The sequence below is a fragment of the Artemia franciscana genome, chromosome 6, assembly GCF_032884065.1.
Source record: "Artemia franciscana chromosome 6, ASM3288406v1, whole genome shotgun sequence".
NCBI lineage: Eukaryota > Metazoa > Arthropoda > Branchiopoda > Anostraca > Artemiidae > Artemia > Artemia franciscana.
The window spans coordinates 20,066,700-20,085,333 of record NC_088868.1 but is presented as its reverse complement, the minus strand read 5'-3'; the positions used below and the strand labels follow the sequence as shown (position 1 = coordinate 20,085,333).

At 36.3% G+C, this 18,634-nt stretch overlaps 2 protein-coding genes across 4 annotated transcripts in view; one reads left to right on the top strand and one right to left on the bottom strand.

The window, feature by feature from the left end:
• Window positions 1-3,107, top strand: part of LOC136028162 (BMP-binding endothelial regulator protein-like) — a 74,756-nt gene extending 71,649 nt beyond the window's left edge. For 2 of the 3 annotated variants that reach the window (XM_065705845.1, XM_065705844.1), the window contains exon 13: window positions 608-1,070. In XM_065705845.1, coding sequence (XP_065561917.1) covers window positions 608-752 — 145 coding nt within the window. In that variant the 3' untranslated portion in view covers window positions 753-1,070. Of the gene's footprint in view, window positions 1-607 lie in introns of all 3 variants that reach the window. The other variant, XM_065705843.1, reaches the window with a different exon arrangement.
• A 3,501-nt stretch (window positions 3,108-6,608) lies between these two features.
• LOC136028164 (UTP--glucose-1-phosphate uridylyltransferase-like) lies at window positions 6,609-8,368 on the bottom strand. The gene has a single exon (XM_065705846.1). The coding sequence runs from the start codon at window positions 8,246-8,248 to the stop codon at window positions 6,710-6,712; it is 1,539 nt and encodes a 512-aa protein (XP_065561918.1). The 5' UTR covers window positions 8,249-8,368; the 3' UTR covers window positions 6,609-6,709.
• Between the last annotated feature and the right edge of the window lie 10,266 nt (window positions 8,369-18,634).

The following is an 18,634-nucleotide window of genomic DNA, read 5'->3' as shown; positions in this document are numbered from 1 at the left end:
TGTTTCCTATTCTCTCATATTACGAAACCAAAATGGTTTCGAATTTTCAAATTACGAAACCAAAATGGTGTTTTATAAAGTAAGCGATCCCAATTTTTCTTGTGCCACGAAGAATTTAATACATCTGTGTAAATCCCGCCAAACATTTTATCTGTAAAATTTGACCACACAACAAGCCCTCGGGCATAGAGAGGGTCTCGATCGCTGACACTGCAGACAACAATACCAAAAAAAAGGAGTTCAGTGAAACTCAAAATATTAAGAATGTCTTTTTTGCTGCAATAAATGCAACCAATCTCATTCAATATCATTTGTTTTGTTTTTTTTTCATTCTATCAAATGTTGACAAAAATTTGCTGACATTGGATCTTGCTAACTGGGTACAATAACTTCTGAAATGTCTCTTGGCAATCTAAAGTTTGTTATTTCATCTAATCTCTCGTGATTTCATAAGGTAGGCGTTTAGTTTGTAAACAGAATTCCGATTTATACTTTACCCAAACGGTCCGTTATTTCTAGATATTGTTAGTAATTTCATGCGTAAACTGAATTATAGATCATAATGGCGATATATATTCAAAAATTAAAATTAACTTAACTATTGCAGGTTGTGTGTCAAGTCTGCTTGTGATTGCAATAGTGATAGCTGTGAGGTTGTTTCAACATGTAATTCGATAAGATCATACTCAGCCGAATGCAAGGCGTTAGCACTTGTGAAAACCAATGTGAAAATATTTTGCCAAAGCAATTAGAACCAGTGATTTAGGCTCGAAAAATTATTAGAACTCTGTGATTTTCATTTGATTTGCTTATCTCTTTTTTTACTAGTTTTATTTTATGTTTTATATTTTGCTTGTGCTTTTAAAAGATAGAAGGAACTTGCAATATTATGGATTCATATATAGAAATTTTGTTTACTAATTGTTGTGAGGGATGAACTTCCGTTATATCTTTAAGAAGAAAAATAATTAGCGCTAGTTTCTACTGTTTAACAATTATCGTTATTGTTATGTGTTTGAATATTATATAAATTTAAGAATTAAAAGTACATGGCATAGGTTTCCTCTGAAAAGTTAAGATTGGAGCAGAGTAGAGAAAACGGATATGAGCTTAAATATTTACACATTAATTCTTTTTTGCATAATCTGAAAACAGGTCTTGATTTGGATACAGTGTGCAGCGCAAGTTGATACAAATTTTCATCGATTTAATTCCATTTTATAGCTGTTTTTATAGCCATTTTATAGCTAAGTAAAAGTTGGCCAACTTTCGTTACAGTAAAGCTACAGTTGAGCTAGTCTTGTTTGCTTAACGGAAAAAATATACGACAATAAATTTTGTTTTTGCCTACCATCATTTAATTAACCCTGATTCTGGTATCCAATTAAGGTACAGATTGTGATCAGTGGCATTAAATGGAGTTCATATGCCCCCTGGATTTGCTTGCCACCCCCTATATTTTATAAAACGTTTTTTTTTTTGTCGAATTTCTGTTGTAGGGGAGACTAACTTATTTTTTTCCTCATCTGGAGAAATGTGTATCTATAAACCTCAGATTTTGTAATCATTTTTAATTGAAGCTGACTCTTGTATCTAATTAAGATGCGTTTTATTTATTATTATTATTTAAGAATTAACGACGCTTCTTGACTGCTAAGGTCCTTGCGTCGGCCCTGCAGTGCATTCCTGCAGCGTGAAGATGCGTTTTATGTTGCTAGTATTCGAATTATTCGTAATCGAGGCGTGAATTTGTTTTATTAAATCTTGATGTTGATTGGGTTCTTGTCTCTCCTCCCAAGCTTAAAGAGAGTACTTCACATATTCTGTTTTGGTTAGTGAGGATTTTAAAGAACCTGTTACCGCAGCCAGTTCAGATACATTGTTTTTTTTAGGAATCTCTAAGGGACTTTGACGTTTCGTGTTCTTCTATTTTCATGACCAGCGATTTCATAATATGTATAACAAAAGCTTATTACAGTAAAGTATTTTGATAAATTCACACTTGAAAAGGGACCATTGACCAAAACCACGTCGAGTCACAGAACTTAATACCAAACAAAAATGATAAGTTCAAAGTATCCGCCCATTTGTTTAAAACACTTTTAATCATTTTTAATCTAAAAGTCAAGTTTAGTTACCGTTAGAAAAACGACTATGAATTTAGAACAGTATGATAGCAAGTTTTATTAGGTGTGTAAAAGCTAAAGTTCCTTCTATAGGTTTCTAGTTTGCTTATTGGAATATGCTTCTCTATGTGATACTTTTGTTTTTTAAGTAATCGTGATTATCAGTGTTTGCTATCAGTTTTTGTATTCCTTCTCTAACGTTTCCTTTCATCAACTTAAATTGATTTATTTTTATTGCTGCCGCTGCAACTCAGATGATCTGAAATCATTTTCAGGAGCTATGGGCTATTAAATTTCTTAGTATTGGACGAAATCGTCTCTTACTAGGTTGCTAGCTACTGCTGCAATCCGGATCTCTTACCCAGAAAATTCAAACGTCCGGTTTATTCTTTCGTTTGACTACCGCTACACTCAGAAATACAAACAGGTAAAAGCCTACGGCGTTTTCTTAGTTTGAATAAGAAGAGAACCTAAGTGAATCAAGCAGCTAAGTAAGTCAAATATGACACAATAGCCTAGAAAAGCAACTTTTCTAAAGATTTATTACGTTAACCTTTAGTTACTATATCTCGTGGTTTCCTATATACTAGGTACCAGCTATCTCTACAGCCATAATATCGATGAAACTTACATATTCCCTATTTATCATGGACTATACCTGTCCTTTTATGATCCGTCCTGTCAAGCCTTTCTTCATGCGGTTCATGAAGCGGCAATTTATACGGACAACCAGTATAGATAATAGGCGTAATCCAGCCTTGGCCGCCCCCCTCTTTGCCTAAACTATGAAGCTTGAAAACAATGCAATTTAAGAAAGTTAGCTCATTTGATATCCAGGTGAAGAGAGCCAAGTTCCACCATTTCTGTCCCCTCTTTCACTAAATATTCCGGCTACTCTTGGATACTAGAGATTATGTAGAAAGGTTCTACTCTATCTTGTGTTAGCTTGAAGGTTTATGTCAATAAATATTATAAAAATTATTCTGTTTTTATATTTGCTCTGATATTACAGATTAAGTCATAATTTTTTTCAAAGGGTTTTGAAAACATTGCTCGAAAACTGTCCGCTAGCCTGATAAATGTATAGCCAAGGTTTAGCTAACTACTATGATTGCTTTAATACTGTATTATTACGATAAAGATCTGAACTAGCCAATTTCGCTGTTAAATTTATTATGGGGTCGTCTGAATTTTTTTCCGGTTTCGTATAACTAAAAGCTACCAATCACGTTCTAAATAATACGAAATTTATGCTACTCATTTTTTTCATTTTATTTTCAATTGTTTTATATTTAGTTTTAATGTATTAGAATCAAGTAAGGCAAATTTTAAAGGCGTAAGTAATCAGATTAACGACGCTTCTTGACAACTAAGGTCCCTGTGTCGGAATTTTAAAGGCGTTAGTTTCCCACTACGACTTTTCAAATTAGTCTAATGGCACGCCAATTTGCATTAAGTGCACAAAATGAACATTGTCGCGTATGAACAAGAATTAAAAATGAGACAGAGTATTTTTGGCAATTCTTCATGCATTTCATGGAGTAGAACAAGCTAACCGTTTGGTGTAAAAGTTACAAGCAGTTTAAGGTTTTTTTGGGAGAATGATTATCTTAATTGTTTTACCTAAATAAGATTCTTTAACAAGCTCAAGACTGAGAATATGCCCATTTAGCGTGTTTATTAGTCGCTGTGAACGGTCTTTTCATCCTGCTGGAGCGAGTTTATAATATTCCAGGCAAATTTGGTGTCGCCAAATTGGCTAGCAAATATGATGTTTATTCGATCTGTACATCCTGACAGTCCAACTCAAGGATTAGTTAGTGGAATGTACAGCTGATGCTTAAATTTGTACCCAGGACCAGCTTTATATACTTGTGGATACCAGACTATTACCTACAATGAGTCCGGGAATTTGTATGTATTTTGGTATTGTTCTCTATGTATGTTTCTTTATTGTAATTTATCGTGAATAATCCGGTGTATACTTGAAGCTTTGTTATTTTGCTTTCTAAAACTTTTCTATAGAAATTCAGATGCTTCTAAACCTTAAGTCAATGAATTTGTATGCTTATTTGCAAATCTGGTCCAGTTTTTCTCTTGCTTTTAACTTTGACCATTCTTGGTTTTGACAATAACTAGTTATTCTGCAAACCCAAAAAACTTATCTGATTACACCATAACCCCTGGTTCCCACTGCTGCGTCAATCCCGACACGATTTTTTCTGGCGGAACAGACGTACGACAGAATCGAATGGAGGTTCACAAAGAAACGCAGACTTTTGCGTCTCTGCGACAAACTAGAAGAATTCAAATCAGGTTCTCAAACTGAAGCAATGAGAGTGTTAAGCCAAATGAGAAAGAGTGTTAGAAGAAGGATGGGCCATCAGTCCCTGAAATTATCACCTATGAAATAAGTGGTCATCCAGAAAAACTTCTGGACCCCACTGGTTCTACAGAAGCAATAAGAGTGTAAAGCCAAATTAAGAAAAAGGTTATTGCACACAACGCATGCGATTTGTCGTATGAGTTGAAATTATTCAACGCATCCGACATTGTAGAAAACGCATGGTTTTGCGTCGTTTGTCGCACGATTCGTGTCATTTGTCGCATGTCGCAGGATTTTGTGCGAAATCGCAGCAGTTGGAGCCAGGGGTGAGTTGTTATTTTATGTTACGTAATGACTGCATGCTCCTCAGTTCTTTATGAGCAAATTTTTTTCTTCTGGAGACCCCCCCCCCTTTTTTTCACCCACTCTGTAAATAAGATTTCAACGTTACAAAAACCTATCCCCCTCTCTTGTTAATCAACCGTGTGTTCGCGTGCGAACAAACAAAACCTTTAATACTGTCTAAGTAGGATTAGTCTTTCAGAGAGTATAAAAACTTTTTTTTCTCATAATTGCGCATATATTGTGTTGTTAAGCATTAATACTTTCCTTTAGCTAGTTTTTGTGTTGTTGTAGTTACCTAACCTGATCTAAAATTCGGTGAAGTTAGGATCATCTAGAGAGTCTTCGTCTTAGTTCAAGTTCAATCAGGTTTATTTTAAAAAGAAAATAAAATAACATAAAGGACACTACTTTGTTGCACAATTGACGTTGAGACCCATAAACGCAAAGATTCATCATATGGAACAGTTCTCACTTCACTCTCCTACACGCCTCCAAGATAACTACACTCCTCCTCGACAAATACTTATTGCCCAAACTATCAGGTTCCTCCCTTCCTCCCTAGAAGGACAAATACCTCACCTATTTAACTATAAAATAATCTTAAATACCAAACTTATTTTAATTCAATCTAATATCTAATTATTCGATCTTTCCCTAAATGTTGCTTTAAATCATTTTTAAAGATCTCAATGGAGTTCTTGTATTTTAGCTCTTGTGGAAGCATGTTCCACTCTGAGTGAAAGTCACATCCGGGAAAACATCCGAGCTCACCGTTGGTGTTTGTCTCACCCAGATGTCAAAAGCAGAACCGGTGTTTTGATCATATTGTTCAGATGTCCACCTAAAGCGATTGCGGAAAGGAGATGTCAGTGACCCGGGGAAGAACATTAAAACTTAACTGTACATGACAGACGGTAGGGTGAACCAAGGGAGAGACAGTCATCTCTACTTCTAATTATTTTCAGTAGACGCCTGTGGATTGAATCAAGTCTTCTGACGCGTGATTTGAACGTTCACTGCTAAATTGTCAAACAATACTGGAGATGAGGCTTCAGAAGTCTGCTGTAAAGTAGACGAAGGATTTTTTTGAGGAAATGTGTACTTCAGTTTCTTGATAATGCCAAGATTGTGAGAGAGCTTCAGTTCCACAGCCTCTATGTGGTGTAAAAAGGAAAGGCTTTTGTCCAGAGCTACACCGAGACACATGGCAAAACCCGTTTCTGGTCGCCTAATCGTTTTTCGAGAAGTCATACTTTTCGTTATCTCTGGATGAAACCAGTCCTCGAAAACGAACACGATACGCTAGTTACAAGCTGATTTACATCCATCCACGTGTAAGTTTCCTCCAAGATGACATGTAGTTTACTCTAGAGTGCTGACATGCCAGTATGACAGGAAGCCATTGTAGTGTCATGTGCGAATGCCACCAGCTCATCAGAGTCACTGTCATCAATGGAAATGTCTTCACTGCAGCATAGTTTTCAGCACCTTTAAGTCTTGAAATTTGGGTTTAGGACACGACTTAAGTTATTCTCATGGACTTAGGATCGATCCCTGCGGCACTCCGAAGTTACCCACGATATTGTTCAACAGATCTTCTCTTATGTAATTGCACCGGATGCTAAGTTAGGACTGGAGCCATTCCAGTGTCTTTCCTTTAGCCCCGATGTAATTGAATTTACTTAGTAGAATTCGATGATCTTCACTGTCAGAGGCTTTTTAATGTACAGCAAGATAGCAGTCGGAATAAGTCCAAGGTCACGTGCTTTGTTCACAAAAAAGCTCAGTGACATCAGCGTATCTTCTGTTGAATGTCCTTCTCCGAATTCGAATTGACTTTGGTTGAGGAATCTCTTCACTTTGGGAATAAAGTAAAGTTGGTTCTTCATATGCTTTTTAAAGAAAACTGCTACTAATGGTCCAAAATGCGTAGATTACCAGACACGATTTTGTTCTCTAGCAGAGCACAAGAGGGGATATTAATTCTTTCACCCTGATTTGCAATAATAATTACTGTTCCCTTCAATGAAACATTACGGCCAAATGTAACATCATCAGACACCGTTAAATGATCTAATTCAAGAACATCGGGGATTGTCTCGAAGCGACGCAGGAAATCGGCCACATTTGCAAAGTGATTATCTTCCAGCTTAATGAGTGGGGTTGATGGGAAACTTCTAAGAGGATTCATCGTGAGACTACCATTTTTGAAGTGATACAAGTTACTCTTCAGAAACAAAAGATCTTGTGTCTTCTTCACGGGCAAGAAACGGGAACGAGGAACATTTAAACCAATTCCACTGTCAAACGATTTCATAGCAGCACCGACAGCTGTCTCAAGCTGTAAAACATCAACACCATTTTTAAGTGTTTTGGGGTTAACAATTACTTCCATATCAAGAGTGTTTTCGTCGATAGCTCGCTTAATGGCATCCAAACAAATCCACAGGTTATTTGTGTTGAAGATTTTGAATGTTTTAATTGATTTAAACTCATCAATATGCTGGTCTGGCACTTGAGCAATCTCAAGCAAACGGAGCTTCTCTTCATATTGAATGAATGTGCCACCCTTAACGTCTGCCCTTGTTTTGTCTGTGACTTCCATTAAAAACTCGACAGGAGATCCATTTTGAGGGTTCATAAGCATATTAAGAATATTCATATCCACTGTAGCGCCAAGGTTGTCGATATTTGATATAAAACAATATTCATATCCTTCATTAAGAAGATTGTCAAGTAATCCAGAGTTGGCAAATGACGCGTAGAAATCACCATGGCCAGGTGGGTACCAAGCTTCTTGGTCATCTTCAATTAAGCAATTCCTGGCAATAGGTGCTTGAGATTCTCTGTGAATCCTCGGATAGCAAGATTGGTGGAAAGTTTCAATCCGTATATCCAAATTTGTATATTTTCTAATCACCTTAATTGTGTCTTCATCCGTGTTAAATGAATTGATAAGCACTAGTGGAACATTGGCATTGTATTTCTTGTTTAAATACTCAATTTGTTGAACAGTCAAATCCAAAAATGTTAAATTGTTCTGGACTGCAATGACAGATTTTGGACCTTGACAGCCCATGGACGTGCCCAGACCGCCATTTAACTTTACGACGACTAACTTCCTCAACATGTCTGTAATTTCATGGTCTCTGGGAGCTTCCAAATTTTTATAGTCTCTCACCGAATCTTCAGGTAACTTTTGAATTTTTTCCCATTGAAGTTTTGCTCCATCATCTTCCAGAAATTTTGAATACAGTTTTTGAAACCCTTCAAATTCTTTCTCTTTTTGCTCTTTAAGGGGTGATGGTGCAGTGAGGAGCAACTTTTCCAATTCTTTGACTATCTGTGCTTTGGCATCCTTTTTTGTGCAAGATTGAAAATCGGAGCCATCCAAAAATTTGCGGCTATGGCTGGGGTTTAAAGTTTTTTGTTCACCAGCAGTGGAACTCATACTTAAGATTGTTACACTATCTATTCAATGCTTAATCTTATACCCATTAAAACACGCGTCAAGTTGTTAGAGCCAATCAAAATTCAACTAATTTTGAAATAATTTTTCTAGTTTGAATTAAAAAATAAATATTATGGCTCAGACACCATAAATATTTTTGTAGTTTGGATAATAACATTAGGGATTATCTACTGATTCAATTATAGCTAACATTATAGTATCGCAGTTACTTTTACGTCATATATGGTTGCAACCTAGGATTATGCCGTCATTCATCAATCTTTTACATTAAAATACAGTTTTTCGTAAGAAGTACATTCTATTAAAAAAATTGTTTCGGAAACTAGAAATGTTTTTTAAACACATCAATTACCTTTAAAATCAGAAATTAAACAACTCTCCACGATGTTCCAGCGAAAATATTCACAGCGATCAGCTGCGGAGCAAAAAAAAGGAAAACAAAGATGGCCTCGATGCAGAATTTCCTGGTTGCAGCCACTTTTCTTCATTTTCAAGCCAATATATTTCCCTTGTTGTTCAAGCCAAAGGACGTTGGTTTTTTTTATAGAGTGGTTATGACAAGGTGGATCTAATAGTGTACTTCTTGTTTCGATCTGACTCCATTTTTAGGAAAAATGTGTTATTATATTTCTTGCCATTGGGCGTGATAGTCTCTCACTTGGTTGCTATCTACCGCTGCAACCCAGATATCCACTTTTGTCACACAACCGTGACCACCAACTTACCGTTAAGACTTTACCTAGATGTGTACTGATTACAAACAGGAAAAAGCGTATGGCTTTTTCTTCTTTGGAATAGCAAAAGACGAACCTCAAAGACTCAGGCAAATAACTAAGTCCAATGTTTGTTCTTCAATGTATTTTTGTACTACAGTTTCGCACAAAAATACAATTTTTCGTAAAAAATTAATTCTATTTTGAAAACAATTTTTTTAATTACAAAAGGCACTAGACGTAGTGATTTTCTTTCGAATGAGCCGTTAAACCACTTGCTTTGATTTTTCAGTACCCTGCTAGCCACAGAGAAGGGAAAACCAGAAAAAGATGCTGTAGATGCAGAATATCGTGCTTGGAACCTATTTTCTTGTTTTTCAAGCCAATGAGTTTCCTTCGTTATCCAAGCCAGGGGATAGTTTTTTTTTTAAACTTATTGATAGTGGGTTAATTAAACAAAATACAGAAAAAAACATAAAGAAAATACTAAATAACAGCAAAAAAAGCAATACAACAAAACAGTTAACCCTCTGTAAGGTTTCGCTTATTTGGAGTAATCCCTGAAACATTGGAATTAAATTCAAAAAAGAGAAGAAGCGAAAAAAAGGGAAAAACAAAATCTACATTTACCGTACTCCAGGTCGCAAAACCCTTCCAAACAAAAATACATTCCACCAGCCAACAAACTCAAACAACACTTCTTTCCATCCAATAATTAAACAAAATAATTCAATTAAATGTTGTTTTTGGTGGGAACTTGAGACCCATAGAAATTCAAATTAAAAATTCTTCAAAATCATACGACTGGAATCATACATAGTCCCCGTTTATAATGAACAATATCAATCCATTATTTATTTCTTACTAGCTGTTGGGGTGGCGCTTCGCGCCACCCCAACACCTAGTTGGTGGGGGTGCTTCGCATCACAATCAGTATTAAGATCTATACCACATTTTTCTAATGATTGACCTTGAGCTTTGTTGATGGTTATTAAAAATGCTAATCGAATTGGGAATTGCAATCTTTTAAATTGAAAAGGCAGATCCGTTGGAATCATGGGAATGTGAGGAATAAGAACAGCCTCACCCTCAACAGGCCCTGTCAAAATTGTGGCCTCTATTACGTTTTCCATTGTTTTTTTACGGCAAGTCGCGTGGCATTGTAAAGCTTTGGTGGGTTGATATTTCTTAACAGTATTATTGGTACGCCTATTTTTAGTTGTAGCACGTGTGGTGGAAACCCTGAAAGATCCACGGAATTTAACAATTCAGATGGATAATAAACCGCCTCATTTGGTTCCAAAATCGTGTCGACTGACTTGTGAAGGACTGCCTGGTCTCGAATCTTGGTCAAAACAATATTGTTGATTTCGTGGACGTCTATATTTTTGGGTGCAAGAATCGCTCTTTCACTTAGCCATTTATTATTTTTATAAATGTTTAGAATATTCGGAAATACTTTTTCAATCAATTCATTTTTGGACGTCACTAAATTACAGAATTCAGCAGGTAGCTGTATACGTGCTGAAATTGAGTCTACTGGGAGCTTTCCGTTTCCAATTGCCAGCAATTGATGTGAAAATGTTTGACCAGAGTCATCGTTTTGCAATCGGACACGCATATTTGTAGTTAATTTTAATGTTTTTACGTGTGCCCATAAATTAGAATTTTTCAGGCAAGCATTCATTTCGTCTGCAGGGGTTGATCTAGGTATTATAGGTAATGTTTGCCTGAAATCTCCCGCAAGTAATATTAATGTGCTGCCAAAGGGTTTCGAATTCCCTCGCAAATCTTTCAAACATTGATCCAGAGCCTCGAGCGATTTTTTGTGTGCCATTGTGCACTCGTCCCAAATAGTAAGTTTGCATTGCTACAATACTTTACCCATCCCAGATGATTTGAAAATATTGCACGTGGGAGTTTCTGTAGAATGCAAATTCAGAGGCAATTTCAAAGCGGAATGAGCAGTTCTTCTACCAGGTAGCAACGTTGCGGCTGTTCCGGACGACGCAATTGCCAACGCTATATCATTTTTTGATCGAATTGATGCCAAAATCAGTTTTATCACAAACGTTTTACAGGTACCTCCTGGCGCATCCAAAAATAAAATTTCTCCAACGTTGTTATCGACACAATGCATTATCGTATCATAAATGTTTTTTTTGTTCCGACGTTAACTTGGAAATGTTATTTTGTACATACGACAATAGATCACTCGTACTGTAACTTTGTTCACGATCCAATTCTACACATGTCGAAACAGCAGCGGTACGATTAGGTGAAGGCATTCCCAAATCCTGAAGAGGTTTGTTTGCCATACATACGCAAAAATCTTCTATAATAACTAAAGTGTAGTTATAAATTTCTGATGTAAAATCAGAAGTCATATTTGACGTCTCTAACCGTTTTCGATGGAGTATATCTTCGGACATTTTTGATTTATATTTTTCCCATAACTCTGTAGGAGCTGATGGAGAGCAAGTTGTTAGTATGATGCCAAACAATGCACGAATTTGACTTGGAGTTGTCGTTTCGCACGCGTCATTGATGCAGTTATCCCAGTGTTGGTCATTCTCCAATAAATTCAGAGCTTGGCATGCACTACGGTAAGTGTCATGTATAGTACCGTTTACAGTTCTCAAATACTCAAAGGACGTCGGACCGGGTACATTCACCAAAAGCAGGCGTAGAAAGAAGCATTCATGTTGATTGGGGTGAACGGTGTAGAGTCTTCCTATCGTGGTATCTTTGAAGATGGTAGGTTGGCCGTCGACTGACTTACCCTGTTTTCGACGTTCAAATACTTTATTTTTAGTATTCCACGTGTTATACGAAGGCACTTCAGTATACTGCAGTTTTTTTGCAAAAGAATCATTTTTGCATAGCAAAAAGAAAGCAGTCAACTTTGTATCCGGTGGATTCAGGGCTCTTTGTTGCACGTTGGATTCCGAAAAATAAACACGTTGACCATTCTGTAAATGTACCGCTAAGTGAACAACAGCTGGACTACGTTATTGTATCGGAAATGAAAGAATTCTCCAAACTGCTTCATTACTGCTTATATATCTTCCAGCTTGATATTGTACGATTTCGTCGATATCTTTGATTTCGGACTGCAAACCAAAAACTGCCATGTCACTGCCTTTGTTGACGTATTTACATATATTTGATTGCCTTTACGGAGTTACAGTATTCAACGTTTATGTGTGCATTAAGTGTTTTTGATAATAATGGGGAATATGGAACAACCCACTGGTTATCTACTTCGATGGTGGTACCGTTACGCTTGGCTGTACCTGAATGCCATGCGATAATTTTCAGGTTGCTCTTATGATTCCTCGGCACGCTTTCTTTTCTCACTTTCTCTATCAGCCGCAAGCCTGTTTTCACGTTGCTCTTGTGATTCCTCGACACGCTTCCTTTTTTCACTTTCTCTTTTAGTAGCAAGTCTGGTTTCGAGTTGCTCTGGTAGTTCAACGACACGCCTTCGTTGACATAAATTGCACATTCCTAATCTAGCATTATCTCTTGAAGCCGCAAGCCTGTTTTCACGTTGCTCTTGTGATTCCTCGACACGCCCTCTGTTTTTACTTTCTCTTTCAGCAGCAAGTCTGGTTTCGCGTTGCTCTGGTAGTTCCTCGACACGCCTTCCTTGACGTAAATTGCACATTCCTAATCTGGCCCTTTCTCTTTGAACAGCAAGCCTGGTTTTGCTTTTTGGTAACATTCTATAACACTGACAGTTGGAGAAATCTCCACGTGCCAAGCTTGCTAAAGCTCAACAATTTATAATAAACCTCAAATTTAAGTATCTTTTTTAAGGTTTTCAAATTCAATAATCTATTGTCAAAATATTTCGAAATATTTATGCAATTACCAGTTTTTACATTTAAACCCTCAACACAAAAATACATACAACTTATTTTTATATATATAGAAGATATAATCTGGCGTAACAGACAAAGTGTAACAGACATAACCCACAGACAACTTATTTTTATATAGATATACTAGCTGTTGGGGTGGCGCTTCGCGCCACCCCAACACCTAGTTGGTGGGGCGCTTCGCGCCCCCCCAAGCCCCCCCGCGCGCGTAAGTCGTTACGCGCCATATTAGTTACGCGCCATTGTAGTTGTGTCCCTGTGTCCCACCTGTGAATATAGATAGATTTATATATGTGTTTCAAACTACGTAAAAATTGCGAATATACAACATTCTTGGCTTTCCCACTACTGGGAGCTTTCCGCTTCCAATTGCCAGCAATTGATCTGAAAATGTTTGACCAGAGTCATCGTTTTGCAATCGAAGACGCATATTTGTAGTTAATTTTAATATTTTTACGTGTGGCCATAAATTAGAATTTTTCAGGCAAGTATTCATTTTGTCTGCAGGAGTTAAACTACGTAAAAATTGCGAATATACAACATTCTTGACTTTCCCATTGTCTGTGCATATACAAAGCCGTATGTACTAATAATGACGTCATATGCAAACGCTCTTTTTACAAACAAACAAACATGCATACACACAACTCGTTTTTATATAGATAGATAGATAGATAGATACAATACAAATTAACTGCGTAAAACTTGCGAATATACAACATTCTTCGCTGTCCAATTGTCGCTGCATATAAATAGATTGTCAGGTTTACCGACCCTCGAACATGCAGCGTACAATTGTCCATGGGAAAAACAATCAGTATTAAGATCTATACCACATTTTTCTAATGATTGACCTTGAGCTTTGTTAATGGTGATTGCAAATGCTAATCGAATTGGGAATTGCAATCTTTTAAATTGAAAAGGCAGATCCGTTGGAATCATGGGAATGCGAGGAATAAGAACAGCCTCACCCTCAAAAGGCCCTGTCAAAATTGTGGCCTCAATTAGGTTTTCCATTGTTTTTTTTTTACGGCAAGTCGCGTGCCATTGCAAAGCTTTGGTGGGTTGATATTTCTTAACAGTATTATTGGTACGCCTATTTCTAGTTGTAGCACGTGTGGTGGAAACCCTGAAAGATCTATGGAATTTAAAAATTCAGATGGATAATTAACCGCTTCATTTGGTTCCAAAACTGTGTCGACTGACTTGTAAAGGACTGCCTGGTCTCGAATCTTGGTCAAAACAATATTGTTGATTTCGTGGACGTCTATATTTTTGGGTGCGAGAATCGCTCTTTCACTTAGCCATTTATTATTTTTATAATTTTTTAGAATATTCGGAAATACTTTTTCAATCAATTCATTTTTGGACGTCACTAAATTACAGAAATCAGCAGGTAGTTGTATACGTCCTGAAATTGAGTCTATCGTATCATAAATGTCTTTTTGTTCCGACGTTAACTTGGAAATGTTATTTTGTACATAAGACAATAGATCACTCGTACTGTAACTTTGTTCACGATCCAATTCTACACATGTCGAAACAGCAGCGATACGGTTAGGTGAAGGCATTCCCAAATCCTGAAGAGGTTTGTTTGCCATACGTATGCACAAATCTTCTATAATAACTAAAGTGTAGTTATAAATTTCTGATGTAGAATCAAAAGTCATATCTGACGTCTCTAACTGTTTTCGATGGAGTTTATCTTCGGACATTTTTTACTTATATTTTTCCCATAACTCTGTAGGAGCTGATGGAGAGCAAGTTGTTAAAATGATGCCAAACAATGCACGAATTTGACTTGGGGTTGACGTTTCGCACGCGTCATTGATGCAGTTATCCCAGTGTTGTTCATTCTCCAATAAATTCAGAGCTTGGCATGCACTACGGTAAGTGTCATGTATAGTACCGTTTACAGTTCTCAAATACTCAAAGGATGTCGGACCGGGTACATTCACCAAAAGCAGGCATAGAAAGAAGCATTCATGTTGATTGGGGTGAACGGTGTAGAGTCTTCCTATCGTGGGTCCTATCGACTCTACGGTGTAGAGTCGGCTTCACTATGAAATACATATCGCCGAACCTTTGTTTTTTTAACTAAAATCTGGTAGGCATTGATGACCTTATCCAAGTCAAAATCCCAAGCCCAATCATCATCGCTATCATTTTCAGTTTTGATATGTTTTGACTCTCGCTGTCCAGGTGGATCTTCATCTAACTGCGCGGTTTTGCGTTCTTTAGCCTCAAGCCTGTTTCCTTGCTGTTCTTTTGATTCCTCGGCATGCTTTCTTTTCTGACTTTCTCTATCAGCAGCAAGTTTTTTGGCATAGACTCTTTGAGCATCTTCTTCGGCTTTTGCCATTGTAAGTTCATCAGTCATTTTAAACTTAAACATTAATAGATTTCTACGTGAACATATAAGTCTTAAATATCTTTAATGACGTCACCGTCATAGCAAAAATTACGACAACTAACTTCATGACGTCAGTCGACACAGAAACATGACGTCACCTGACAGACAGACACACAGACAGACAACTTATTTTTATATATATAGATATATAGATATAGATATTATCTTGTCTAAAGATAAACGTGTGTAAATGCTGCATTCACTTATTGCGCCATATATGGTTACAACCTACGACTATGACGTCATTAATCAAGCTTGTACATGAAAATGCAGTATTTTTGTGAAAAATTTTTCTACTTAAAAAAAACTATTTGTTTTTATTATAAAAGGCAAGAGATGTAGTAATTTCCTTTAAAATTAGCTATTAAACAGATCTCTATAATGTTCAGTACCCACCTAGCCGAGGAGATGAAAAACAAGAAAAAGATGCTTTTGCCGCAGAATATCATAGTTCAAGCTACTTTTATTGTTTTTTTAGCTAAAATATTCTTTTTCTTGTTCAAGCCAAGAGACTAATATATAAAAGTTTCGGACAAGGTGGTTGTAATAATTTGCTTAGTGCTTCGATCTGAAACCATTTTTGGGAGTTATGGACCATTGTATTTCTTAGTATTGGACGTAACCATCTCCTACTAGTTTGCTTGTAATACCGCTGCAACTCGGGTTCTCCTTTTGATCTGACACTATTTTCAGGAGTTATGGGCTATTACATTTCTTGGTATTGGACGTGATCGTCTCTTACTAGGTTGCACGCTACCGCTGCAACCTGGAAACCTATGTCCAAAATTTGAAAGGGTTTGTTTTTTTAATGATCGTTTTTGAATAATTTGTTTTAAATACCTAAAAGAACGACTGCATTTTATATAACTATCTACATTTTTTTATAATGTTAAAAATCCTATTTTGATTTTCGTCTGCAATAATATATGAACAAAATTTTTACTACACAGCCATATAAAATACAGTTTTTCGTAAAAAAATGATTGTATTGTAAAAATTATTTTTGTTAATTACAAAAAGTTTTTTAAATCATCAATTTCCTTTAAAATGAGCCATTAAACAACTCTCTATGATTTTCCAGTTCCCCGCTCGCTGAGGAGGAAAAAACAGAAAAAGATGCCGTCGACGCAGAATATGGTAGTACAAGTCTATTTTCTGGTTTTTTAACCCAATAAATTTTCCTCGCTATTCAGACCAAGGACAAATTAGTTTCCTATATATCAGCAAGGTGGTTCTAATAATGTATTTTCTTTTTTTTATCTGACTGTAGTTTTAGAAGTTATGGGCTATTTTATTTTTTACTATAGGGAGTGATCGTCTCTTTCTAGGTTGCTAGCTATCGCCGCAACCCTGATTCTATTTTTTAAATTCTTTTCGTAAATTACAAAATATTTTTAAATAGATCAGTTTCCTTTCCAATGAGCCATTAAACACCTCTCTATGATGTTCCAGTGCCCTGATAGCTGAGGAGAAAGAACGGAAAAAAGATGCCTTTGATACAGAATGTCGTAGTTCAAGCAAATTTTCTTTTTTTCAAACCAGTACATTTTCCTCGTTGTTCAAGCTAAGGGACAGTAAGCTGAGTATATAGGGGTTTCTGATAGGAGAGTTCGAATAGTTTACTTCCAATCAATGACAACGTTTGTCTTTTGCTACAGCAGTCAGGAAGTTGCACTTTTTAGAGTTGTATGAGGACGTATTTTTTCGCTCAGTTTCTGTTGATTTTTTACAAACGTTCCTTAGTTTTTAACTTGGTGTTTAGTCTCTTCAGTCAAATAAAATAAGCAGGTTGAACAATCTTTTTTGTCCCTTTGTCAGGTCCCATTTGGGATAAAACGATGATATTTTTTTACCGTTTTATCCTTATTTTTCGTGATCCAGTATTTTCTTTTTTCAATTTTTTCCCGTGAAGCAGTCCTTATGGCCCAAAAATTTTATGGTTTTAGTTCCAAGACAAGTGGATAAAAACTTTTGATCCTTAATCAGGCCTAGTTTCTAGGGATCCGAGCCAAAATAGTATTTTTTTTTTTTTTGGCACATTAGAGTAAGTCAAATTTTTGTAGCCCCATTGTCGGGCTTTTTAAAACCACCCTATTCTCACCAAAATTTAAGATTCCTTTAGCCCAGAAAATTCTCTGAAGGACACCCTACTTAAGATCCCCTGCCTAAATTTTTATACGGTTAGGGTATTCCTGGTTTAGGGACTTACAGAGGTTTTTTGTAGAGTTTTTGGTCACTTTGGTCAGAAGGAAAAATAAATTAGTCTGAAAGATTAGCTACTTGAAACCGTAAACATAAACCATAAACGTAATTTTTGCGTTTTGGTCTGAAACAGCCATAACAAACAAAACATTTGTCAGTTATGCTGAGTGAAGGCTGCTATCTGTAAAATTTTGATTACAGATATTAATTACTTAGAATTCTTTAAACTAGAGAACTATAAGGTTGACCCTCTCGGATAAGATACAATTCACTAAAGGTGTGCCACAGGGAGGTGTCCTAAGTCCTCTTCTTTTTAATTTAGTATTGGCAGATTTCCCTTTTAAGAATGTAGACGGCCAAATATTTGCCAACGATATTGTCTCATGGGCAAAAGGGAGAACCCCAGAAAAAGCTCAGAAAACAATGAAGATTTCCGTCATAGAGGCAGTTAATTGGGCATAAGTTCAGAGTGCACGAATTCCTATTCAAAATATCGAAGGATTACCTGGCTATTAAAGGAATCAGAAATAAATCGGAACCTTGAAAATTCTAGTAATCGTTATGTAGAATATTTTAAAGGAAAGACTCCAAATAAAAAATATATACCAATTACACGAAAAGCAGTAAACATTATATTTCGATTGAGAACCCAGCATGCCGCGACAAAAGAACACTTGAAGAAATTAAATTTAAGTGAAACAAATATGTGTGATTTTGCAAGTGATATACAGTCCATTCGACACCTATTGGAAGAGTGCCATATCACAGAAAACCTAAGGTCTGCAGTGAAACAAATATGCGAATCATTGAACTTCAGTTATGGTGAAGTGCCTATACTATTTCCCCCACAAAATACAAGCCATTATGCCACTCTTATTAATAGAATAGGAAATGTACTTTCAGCTTCAGACCTTGCATGGATTTAGTTAGGATTTAATTGGAATAAATAAAGAAATTGCATGGAGATTATGCACTTGCGTCTCCAGATAACCAATCAAGAAGAAGAAGAAGAAGAATAAGGTTGACCCTAACCTAGGTCAATCTGTTAAATCGAACATGTTCTGCAACTATATAGCCCTAGAATACTATTGATATAAGAAAGCTCTTACGTTAGTTATGTTCCATGTATGGTTATGAATATGCTGTGGTATTT